The 12,220-nt window shown below is 31.0% G+C and overlaps 1 protein-coding gene across 1 annotated transcript in view; it reads right to left on the bottom strand.

Annotated features, from left to right (window-relative positions):
* Positions 1–12,220, bottom strand: part of LOC107445751 (Myosin 10A) — a 281,182-nt gene that overhangs the window by 118,458 nt on the left and 150,504 nt on the right. The window contains exons 20-25 of the mRNA XM_071185451.1: positions 10,859–11,034; positions 9,875–9,959; positions 8,572–8,737; positions 8,247–8,482; positions 5,101–5,336; positions 2,676–2,845 (exon numbers count right to left, since the gene is read on the bottom strand). Of these exons, the coding sequence (XP_071041552.1) occupies positions 2,676–2,845; positions 5,101–5,336; positions 8,247–8,482; positions 8,572–8,737; positions 9,875–9,959; positions 10,859–11,034 (1,069 nt within the window). The remainder of the gene's footprint in view (positions 1–2,675; positions 2,846–5,100; positions 5,337–8,246; positions 8,483–8,571; positions 8,738–9,874; positions 9,960–10,858; positions 11,035–12,220) is intronic.

Raw genomic sequence — 12,220 nt, 5'->3', positions numbered from 1 at the left:
TTGCCTTCCTCGAGGACTGGCAACTAGTATTTGAAGATAATTATTCTGATTTTCTCAATTTAACTAACTTTGCTTTAAACTTGATTACCTGCAATAAGGGTCATTAAAATTTCATTAGTTCGGTAATAGTCTCGGAAATATTAATACGTTTAATGGTAGCAAAACTATGTAGACAATTTTATTCTAAACGTGAAAACTTATGTGAAATATTTAGAGAATTCGAAGAATTTAATATATTTAGAGAATTAAAAAGTTTAAAAAAATAAAATATAAAAATAGTTAAAAATGAAAAGCAATTAAACGAATTAATTTAAAATCGGCGAACGAAATTTTCCTAAATTTGCTTTTAATTTTTGTGTATTATTTCAAATATTTTAATTTAATAAAGATATAACATTCTTTTTAACTCTTAACAATTTAAAATCTTTCAATTCTCTCGTATACTGTTACAACGACGTAATTTTGAATTGAATTATGTTATGTCTTAATATCAAAATCTTGAACTAAAAATTGTTGCCAAAAATAAGGCCTGGAAGTGGAAATATAGTTCAGATTTTTTTGCGAATTTTTTTATTTTTTTTTTTTTATTTTTTTATTTTTTTTTTTTTTTAAAGAGAGGTGTTTTCTGCCAGTTTAAAATTAAATCAGAAAAATTTAACCAGAGTCTGAAGCTAAAAGCCTGTGATAATTGAACTCTGTTATTTGTTAGAAACAAACACCTTCAACTATTTTTTAACTATCTAGTTGCAGTCTTAAAATAATTAGTTCAAAATGTATACTTAAGTATGAGTACTTTCAGCTATTCCGTTCAAGTTTAACCATAGTATCGTACAATCAAGTATGGTCAAGGACGGGGGTGAAACTATTTATGTCCATGAAAGCCGAGTCTAAAAAAACAAATTACAATGCCGACAGGAACCGTTTATCTACATCAAGGCACACTTTCACTGTGTAATAACTCTCGGAAAAAATCTTACAAAACTTAATACTCCTCAAAATGTAACAGTAGTAATCCAAGTGTAATTTTTTTTTTGGAAAATGGACGCAAATCGTTTTTCCACTTTAATCTATTATATGATTACAGAAAGCTCGAACGATATTAAGGCAGTAAAATTTCTGACAGTAAATAAGGATTTCAAATATGGAGATGTTCTTTACTGAAATCAGAATTATCAAATACAGTTAATAAATTAGCCTAAAAATTCCAAGCAACACATTTAAACGCATTCTATTTATGATTGTGAATGTCGTAATTTTTCAAAAAAGAGCTATGCTGGATCTTTTACACTGAAGCATATAAATAAAATTTGTTTGCACGTTACATAAATATAGTCAAACCAGAGACAACAAAACATGAACTCAACATCAAAGTATTAATCCTAAATTTGCAAAACAAACGCTACAATAACATTTACTATTATATCAAAAAAATCAGTTCAACATTCAACCATTGGCACTTAAAACAATTTTTCAAATTTGTGGAACTTTGTGAGTAAAATGGAAATGGAAATTTGTTTGTATTTAAGTTGAGCTTAAGTAATCATGCGTTCAAGTCCATGAAGTCAGATAATGTGCTTTCATTTAGATCCATAAGTTGAATGAAATTTGCTAAATAATTTAGTTCAACTCGCACCGAAATTTACAGCAATGTACAGTTTGACCCGCTTTAATGAACTATTTGAGGAAGCACGCAGCAATAAATCTAATATAAATGATGGTTCACTTTTTCAAATACTACTCAGTAGTATTATTAGAACAGATGATTACAACTCCTAATATCCATTATAAATTATTTACTAACTAAATATCCCATTCTAATAAAGTTTCCTTACTGGGAATTTCTTCCCATAATGAAATTTTTACTTCGAACGTTATATAACGTTCAAAATATTCTCCATATAACGAAGTCGTAGTCTTCTTATAGCGATTTTTTAAGATGTTTATTTATTTGATTTCCACCATTTTGGGCGAAAGCTACAATTAGAAGTTGGAAATTCTGCGCAACTAATTCGCTTTTTCTGTTTGTGGAAACATTCGCTATATTAAATTTAATGAAATAACTCATTTTAAACACTCCTTTATAATGTGTATTACTTCATTTATATTTAAAAGTCATAATTATATACTTCTGAACTTATCGCATGCATAGACTGAACAGTTTGTATAATTTACATAAATAACTGCTATAGAGAAATTTTAGCTGACTATAAACGAAACAAATAATATTTCTCAGCTGCTTACGATTACAGAGATGCCAACTTGCTCCGGGCAGCAAATATATATTTTAAAGTGGTAGTTTATCAATTGTGATTCTTGGTTTAATAAATTCAATTTAGTAGATTTTTATCCACCACTATTTCTATATAATTCGTAGACTTATATAATTCACCAACTTACAGCACTTAAGTCATGCTCTACCTTTTAAGAAGCAAGCAAAAATAGTTAAATATTGGCAAAATTTACCATGAAGTTATTTACCTTTTCTTTCTTTATTATTTTGGCGTGTCCGGAGCAGTTGGCATCTCTGCTATTATCGGGTGAAACATTAGTAAAATAACGTTTCGGACGGAATAACTAAAAACATTCACTACAACAGAGTGTTCTCTATATCCATAGTTCATTATAGCGGGTTTAAACTGTATTAGGATAAATCAAATGCACAAAATGAAACTCACCGTCAGAAAACTTAGCTTCCAGAGCCATATTCGTCCTGCGGGTGTTAGACTTCCATTCCAAAAGACTAGGTGGATAAGTCCTTCGACCTTCTGGATCAAGCTTTTGACCCTGCAGGAGTTTTCTTTGGCAATGTGCCTTGTATCCGTCATGAGCGTGGTCGGACACGTACCTGTTCACAAACAATCAATGAATCAATTAGGTGAGTCTCTCTCTGCATAATACAAAAATACAAAACAACCTTTAACGTTCATGAAGAAAATTATCATTCTCGAATCCTTGTAGAGAATTATTTCTAACACAGACACGAGAATTTCCGGAGACAAAAGCTGCAGCACCTGCAAGCTGGAAACGGCTGTGTATACATGTTAGTCACCCAGTGCAGCGCTACGATTTTTGTTCCATTCTCATATCATGTAGATTAATTGAAAATTATCATATAGATTAAGCGGATTCAAGCTATAGAATGGAATAATAAATAGAACAAAAAACACATGGATAGGAAAAGCATGTTTTTTACCAAACAAAACAAATAAAACGGTGATTAATAATTATTTCATTTTTTTAATAAATTTTTTGTATTGTTTTAAATGCACGATGTTCCGTTATGATTAACCCTAATATGTGTTTTTAGAATAATTGAATATCAAGGAGGAAGAATGGCTTATGTCCGTTTTTCACAAAAATGACAATTTGATCGTTTTCTGTTGCATTTTGAGAATTACTTACTTTTGATAAATCAATAAAGTGGAAAATCAGTTCTTCGTTACAGTTATTGCATAGTAAAAATGGGCCATGTTGGATAAAAACGGCCCATGTCTGCTTCGAAATTCGTTTTTACTCAGATTCAACTTTCATGAACATAAATCGTTCTCCCCCCTCCCCCCTTTTTGGTTTGCACTTGTCAAAATAAATAGAAAAAGTATACACTATAAAAATCGAAAATTAATATTTAAGAGAGAGAAATGCTGAAATCTAAAGAATCGATGCTGAAGGAGTTCATGCTGAAAACATCAAAACCTGTTTGATTGCCTAAGATAATTTTTCCATGATCAATGCAGGTGGTTTACAGATAAGCGATCTTAAACTAAAGATTAAGCATAATTATGAATGTCTTAAATAATCTGCAATAAAGCAGTATGTCTTTAATTTTCAATCATATTACTTTTCTTATTCAGGTTTTATGACTGAGACGTTATTAAGAACTACGAACGAAAACGCTATTTTCATAAACTATGATCTATTCCTACGAAAAACAACTCTGGAATTGAACTAGATGACTTAACTCACAGAAGTCATAATACTGTGGCTGTTAAGGGTAACTACTAAGGTTTCACATTATTTCATTTCCAACTGAAACGCTTGTTAGAAGAAAAAAAATTAAATTCTCATTGTATTTTGTATCCTAATTGAGTATGGTTTTTTATTGAAGATCTTCAACATAATTAAAACACAATCAACAAGTAATTTTTCCTCTAGTTGTGACAAAAAGTTAACGAGACAAAAAATGGTGGCCAACCTGCGGCAGCGAGCCACATGCAGCTGCTCCTTGAAGGATTATTTGTGGCTCTCGATAAATGTACCAGAGTTTCCTTTTCATTTTTGTGCTATTAAAAAACTATTATCGTTCCGTATGTGTTTCAAAATATCTTTCAAATTACTGAGAACAAATATGAAAGACTAAGAATCTGAAGAATTAGAATTAATAGAGATGCAAGAAGATCAAACTCTACAATTAAAATATAAGTTGACGTCGATTATTAAATTTTGGAAATTTGTACCAGAATCGAAGTATCCCGAATTAAAAAAGGCTGCTAGTCGAATTATTTCAATATTCGGAACAACGTACTTATGTGAATCATTTTATTCCACTTTATAATTCAAGAAATCCAAACACCGATCAGTATTAACTAACCAGCATCTCAAAGAATTACTGGGAATTGAATTGAATTGAATGTGGGGTTTAGTGGCACAAGGTCCAAAAAAGGACATACTGCGAAGAATTACTGGGAAGTGCTGTCACCAATTATTCACCAAATTTTAAAGAATTATGAAGAAAAGTAAAATAAATCCGTTTAATTTTTAATATTTAAATTCACTACACATATTTTGTACTTTTACTTACTTGTTTTCAATAAATATAATTTATGTAAAAAAAAAAATACTTTTTTTACATACCTTTTAAAAACGTATTTAATTGCGGCTCGCAAAAAATTAAAAATTTTGAAAAATGGCTCGACTATTAAGGAGTTTGGTCACCCCTGGCATAGATTGATCATTGATAGTTGACCCGCAGCAAATAATGCCGTAGCAGTGATGCCATCTCAAACATCTCTATTTAGAATTTTGTCCAAACAAAATTATCAACTGTCAGAGCATACTTCTTGTCAAACCAGCACGAGTTGTAGTGTTTGAAATGCAACTTACTTGAGCAAATATTTGTAGAGGTGTTTCGATGGTGTGAAGCAACTTAGACAATTAGCCATAAGAATCCAAGCTCTTTCATTATTAGCATCATTATCGTTCTTCCACGTTTGATTGCAAAGTTGGCAGATAATCTCATCTCTCATCGCTTCATTCAATAGACCTTGTTGGACGATGTAATCACCCAAAATCCGCTCCTTCTTACCGTTCAGGTTATTGTCATTCATAAATCGAAGAATCTGGAAATAAATGATTAAAAACTGTGAGGCATTCGCGCAGAAGTTGTAATGTCTTATCAGCAAATTCATTACTGTTATATAATGATTTAATCTGTGTCCTGAAGCAAACATTTCCTATGTCAGTATTTCAAGATATTTGGGACAAATTTTTTTAAATTTCTAAAAAGAAAATATTGAACCATACTATTTTTATGTTAATCCTTCAAAGATTTTCTGATGAATCTCGTTTGGAGATTGGCTGCGGTGTTTTTCTTTGTAAAATTTAGGAAATTTCTTAATGGATTTCCTAAGCATAATCTTTGATGAAATTTTGACATTGATTGTTATTGCATATTAAACTAAAGTCATAATGATTGTTATTACAGATCATATATTGACTGTTATTACATATTAAGCCACATATTATTATTGTTGTTACACATTAAATAGTATATGTATTGATTGTTCTTACATATTAAGCCGCATACATCTTGATTATTAATAAATATTAAGCCGCAGTATATTATTTAACATTGTAAAAACGTAACCTCCTCAAAACTTACTTTTCCATTGGTATTTTGTTTACAGAAAGAGTAATGAAGTTTGAATAAATTTTAATTTCTTTCAACTGTTGGAAATAGTACCTCACGTTGAGCCATAACATCATTCATATTTGATTCAACTTTAATACTGGGCCAAGACAAACCATATCATGAGCAAATAAATCATTCTTAAATTTCATTACACGATTCAATATTTTAACCTGAATGGTTAAGCGGTTCAATTCGAAACCGTATAAAAATTGCAGCAAATTTGCTAAATAGTATGATTCAAAGCGCTTATGTTATGGTTCAACGTTTAGACAAATATTCTGAGAGTGTACTATTTATAACATCATTATCTGTTTACATTCATCTCAATAAAACAAAGAAAAAAATAAATTTGTATGCGTGTATATGAATTATTACATTTCTCATTTTTGCTTGATTACTCATCCGTATGGTTTCCAGATTCCAATAAGTTTAAACCCAAGTAGACAGATATAAATTGTTCCAGAAATAAAATAAAAAATATAGTTACGCAATTATGTTTATGCTGAACACTAAATCAAGAAATAAATTAAGTCATAAAATCAAACATTTCACACTTCCAAATATTCCTTTATTGGGCCATTTCTGAAATAAAACAGAAATTTTTAAAGATTATGAGAGATTATTTTTCTATTATTAACTCAGGAAAAAAAGCAGACAATCACAAATGACGAGTTCAGAGCCGCGATGGCTCAGGGGATAGAGCGTTCGCCTACCAATGAGGCGAACCTAGTTCGAATCCCAGTCGATACGAACTCCGCATCCGGCTTGCACCGACCACAGTGCTGACGGATCATGCGGTATATCCTCAGTGGTAGACGGATCATGGGTTAGAGTCCCCTTGCCGTCAGGCTAACCGCGGGTGGTTCTCGTGGTCTTCCTCTCCATGTAAAGCAAATGCGGGTTAGTTCCACCAAAAAGTCCTCCACGAAGGCAAATTTCTCCCAATACTCGATCCAGGATGTCCTTGTCTTCTGGATTGGGTTCAAAATTACAAGGCTACGGAGTTGAACAGTCGTAAACCCATAAAATTGGGTCGGCTGTTCAACGACTGTTATAAAAGAAAATGACGAGATAAAGTATTCACCTCCCAATGAGGAGACCCAGGTTCTAATACCAGCTGTAGCTAGTTGATGGGAATTCTGATCCCGACTAGTACCTACCACAGGGCTGACATAAAAAATGCCCAGTCATAGGCTGATCATTGGTTAGAATCCCCTTACCATCGGGCTAACTGTGGTATAGTTTCGTTGTTTCCTCTCTCCATGCAACGCAAATGCGGGTTAGTTCCACCAAAAAGCTTGATGCACCAAAAAGTCACAATGCTTGATCGAGGAGTTCCCTTGTCTTCTCGGTCGGGTTCAAAATTACAAGATTACGTAGTAGAACATTAGAAGTCGTAAACCCGAAAATTGGGTCGGCTCTTCAACGCCTTTTATAAAATTAAATGACGAGATCAATAAATTAAAGCATTAAATACGATTTTGAAGAAGAAAAAAACCAATTGAATTTAAGAATATGTTTATGCGTTTTAACTTTATTTAATATAATTAATCTTTAAATAAAACTATTGTTATAATAGAAAATAATTTGTTAGCAATAGAGTTAGTGAGCATTACAGAGATAAAGTTTCAGCATGATTGACTTTTGCAAAGACGTGGACAGAACCTCATATTGATAAAATGTTTCATTGTTTTTACCTAAAGTAATTTCACAATCTTGAGTAGAGATTTATGATATAAAGCTTAACAGAAAATATTTTACTGCAGGATAGCATGGGATAAATTTTTTAAGGCAAATTCTATTTCTTAGTATTTTGAAATTTAAAGTGCAATAAGAGAAAACTGGGTTCCGATAACCCTAAACTAAACCATGAAATTTCAAATGCTGAAAAATATTTCAAAATATTAAAATGCAAACAAATCGTTACAGGATTACTTTGCGTAATCCTGAGTTTTCCTGCCATAATTTGTTTGCATTTTAAGAAATTTAAAAAAAATTAGCATTTGAAACTTAATGGTTTACTCTAGATTTACCTAAACTAACTTTTTAGATTCTTCAAATTTTAAATTACTCATGCAAATGAAAAGAAATTTTCCATGATAAGTGTCTCCCGCGGTGTAGTGCAATTTTAAAACTACCTCAAATTTACCAAAATATCATTTAAATATGTTAATCTCTTCCATAATTCGCTTGATTCCTGTTACATTTGTGTTAATAAATCCCAAAGTTATTTTAAAAAATATTGTATTTTGCTATTAATTTGTAATATACAATTAATATCTATAGAAACAAAATATATCTATAGAATATCTAATCAATGTATACAGTATTCACTTACCAATTTAAACAAGGCTAAAGAACACTGGTAGTCCGATTCATTAGTCTTGGCTAAAAATGGCGTTTTAATTGGCTCCCGTTTCATTCCCCAGATGTGGGCTTTAAAGTAGACATTAGTAAACTTTGTAAAAGCATATTGATCAATGTCAGAAGGAAGGCGATATTCTGGTAATATGGATTTAGCTATCTCGCCAACAACCTTCATGACATTTCGATCGCTGTGGACGCATTGCCATTCTAGAAAAGAAAAATACATTTCAAACTCTTAGGAATTTAATGGTACTTTAATTTCTCTTTTTTAAAGAAAAAAAGTTTTTGAAACATACCATCCAGTTTACTGAATATAAAAGCAAGTTCAGCTGGTATCTCAAGATGGTTAACTCCTGCAACAGCCCTGGATGTTCTTTCTTGTTCTTCACGATTGGCTCGTTCTTTTACACGTTCTATAGCTATTCGATCAGCTTCCCGTTTTCTTGCGAGAATGGCTTTGATCTGAAATATAAAGAAATCGTTAAGATATTCAATATCTGCTTGATTATAGAACAGAATGCTGATAACCTAGACTCATTTAAACGTTTGTCATCTTTAATTCATAACACTGGGGAACAAATTTTTTCTTGTATTTGTACAAATGCTCCACGCTACCTAATTCGGGAGTGAGGGTTTCGATTCTGAAATTTGTAATGGAATTTTGCACTTAAAACTATAGATTTTTTTAACACGTTTAACGCCACGCTAATTTTACATGACTTGCCCATCTGGCCACGGTAAATAACTGCGAACTAAATTTGCAATTATTAGACGGATTTTGCTACTTTTTAGAAGGTTTGTCATGACATATCTGACAAAAGTGGTGAATTATATAATCCTACGAATTGTTTAAAAAAAGGGGTGGATAAAAATCTACTAAATTGAATTTATTAAACCAAGAATCACAATAATTAAGTAAATTTTGAATAAATTTTCTGCAATTCCATAAAAGAGTGTAAATTTCATAGTTCTATATCATGTTATACGCTGTCGGCCAGCTGTTTTTCGCGGCCTATGCGAAAGGTCAGTGTCAACAATCGGTGGCAGACGCAGCCTAAATGTAATTTCAACGTCAGCCACCGGTGGCTGACGCGGCCTAAATGGAAAGTCCAGTGTTCAACGTGTTAAAAAATGTACGAGTTTTAACAAGTTTTGTGTAACAGGGGTTCGTAAAAATGTTGCGACAGACTTCTAGGGAAGTTAGGGTACATTAACAGCATTAAAATTGCTTAAGAATTCATGTCGGAAATGTCAACGTGTTGAGCTAGGGGCGATTTCCTATTATAACCTGTTCAGAAGCACATGAGGCAACAGTTCACAATAGGTAAGTGCCAATAGCCATGTATGGGCACTTACCTATTGTCATGTATATTTCTGGTGCAATAATAATAATATCTTCTGAACAACCCGTATTTTTGGCTTGACTAACTTTTAACTTGTAGTTAGCATAATTATAATCACTACATATATTATGAATTCGTTGTATTTAAGCTTATGTGTTTCTTTAAGCATTAAAAAGAGTTTAATGACAGGAACATTCTTTAAGTTGCATTTACTTAAGCTTAGTTTTTAAAAACTAATTAAATTCAGAAAACTCACCTTATCGTATTCTCTTTTTTGCCTTATCATGCGATAATTGGCTTGCGTTCTAATAATTCCCTTCCGCACAGTCTGGTATCGCCGTCTGAAAAATAAGACAGTTTGAGATAATTAAATATCAGTTTACTTAAGCAGTGAGATAAATTAATTCTACAAAGTTTAATCGTTTACATTAGCAGTTAAAACAATTCATGTAGTTAAATAGTAGTCTACATTAGCTGTGAGTTAAGGCAATTTTATACAGCTAAATACATTAGCAGTTAAAGCAATTTGATATAGTTAAATAGTAGTCTACATTAGCAGTGAGTTATTGCAATTTGATAGTTAAATAGTAGTCTACATTAACAGTTAGTTAAAGAAATTTGGTATATTTAAATAACGTTAGCAGTTAAAGCAATTTTAAATTGTTAAATAGTAGTCTACATTGGCAATTAGTCATTATTTTGATAGCTAAATAATAGTGTATATTAGCAGTGAGTTAAAACAATTTTTCATGGTTTACTAGTCAACATTAGCAGTTAAAGAAATTTGATTAGTAAAATAGTACTCTACATAAGCAGTTAGTTAAAGCAATATGATATTTAGTGAAATAATTGTTTACATTAGCAGTTAGTTAAAGAAATTTTAGAGATTTAAACAGCAGTTAAATTAGTAGTTTTACAGTTACAGCAATTTGATACAGTTATATAGCAGTTTACATTAGCATTTATTAAAACAAATTCGATATAGCTTTAATGAATTTGAAATATTCATTTACTAATTTGATACAGTTTTAATCAATTTGAAATATTCATTTACTAATTTGATATAATTTAAATGAATTTGAAATATTCATTTACTAATTTGATACAGTTTTAACGAATTTGAAATATTCGTTTACTAATTCGATATAGTTTTAATTATATATAGATATTTATTTACCAATTTTGCAAGTAAACAAGTAAATTAGTCCAGTTAATCAGAGTTATTAGATAATTTGCATACCTGGCGGTCCAGGCCCTGTATGCAGTTTGTATTTTGACTGCGCCGCGCCGCATACTCTTATATTTCTTTCTAGCTTGATATCCTCGGACATATCTCTGGATGGTGACCACTGACCCTCTAAGGATGTTAACTCTTTCTTTCTCCAGGGCTTGTTCCAACGACTCCCTTAAAAATACCTGCAAAAATAAATACTCAATTAAGAAGAAATACTTAAAAACTAACTTTAAATATTAACATATTAAGGGTTGGACACGGCTATACTGCGCGAAGTTTATGTTTTATTCCATATTCAGTTTAAAGAAATCAAACAATAACGAAGTTTAGGACAAAAATTATGATAAAAATTTGTCAGATTTTTACCATTTAAGAGTTCAACAATCAGATAAGAGCTATAATAAATAAAGAGCTATAAGAATAAAGAGCTATTTTTTGAGAAAACTTTGAAAGGTAATAAAAGAAAACTCGTGCATTATCACTCACTAATGTATTATACTAACCAGCGATATTTTTGTTAACGGTCCGTTCTTGAGAAATTACTAAAAATCTACTCATTTAGGAATATGTGAAAATAAAATTCTGCTTTCGTCTGTATATAAACCAGGAATTTCGAATTTTTTAAAATTATGAATAAAAAATTCCATTGATTTTATTTTTTCCGAGGACAAATTGTCTGAAATGTTTGCAAGCAGAAAGAAATTCTAGTAAAATTACTTTCAACTGAAAGATAATAACAATTCTGGTTAAAAAAAAAAGCTACAAAATTTAGGTTAATGAAACTAAAATATACGGTAATTTTCCCGTTTATATGGTAACTGCTTACAGGAAATTCAGATTTTCAAAATTATAGTTCCCATTACCACATATTCAGTTCAAAATTCAAAGCTGAAAAGAAAGTCAACCAAATCAATGTCATACTCTAAGGTATTATGATAAAATTATCAAACTTTTGCGTTTATTAAATTTTACCATACATTAGAAAATCCTGTTTTAATGTTAATTTTACCAAAATCATTAACAAAGCACTTCGGTAAAAATTACTGATCTTTTCAGCATTCCCATAGAGCCAAAAATACAATACATTTTATCATATTCTGGTCGTTTTGAAAAAAATAAATTTTTGTCTCAGTGCTCTTTAAACTATTTTTACTACTATTTTCAAACAATTTTTAGAGAGTACAGTCCGCAAAAAAAAAAACGAATCACCCTGAATAACTTTCGTTCTAATGATCGGATTTTCACGAACTAAGTGTCAATCTTAATGGTTCCTGGGGGTGACCTCAAATATGCTAATTAATTAGTGCTAACTATTAATTAAGTTACGAAATCAGACACAAAAACGTACTTTCTCTGAATAAACATATA

This window comes from Parasteatoda tepidariorum, chromosome 9 (assembly GCF_043381705.1).
Source record: "Parasteatoda tepidariorum isolate YZ-2023 chromosome 9, CAS_Ptep_4.0, whole genome shotgun sequence".
Lineage (NCBI taxonomy): Eukaryota > Metazoa > Arthropoda > Arachnida > Araneae > Theridiidae > Parasteatoda > Parasteatoda tepidariorum.
Note: the sequence above shows the minus strand (reverse complement) of the source record. Positions and strands in the feature narration are given on the sequence as shown.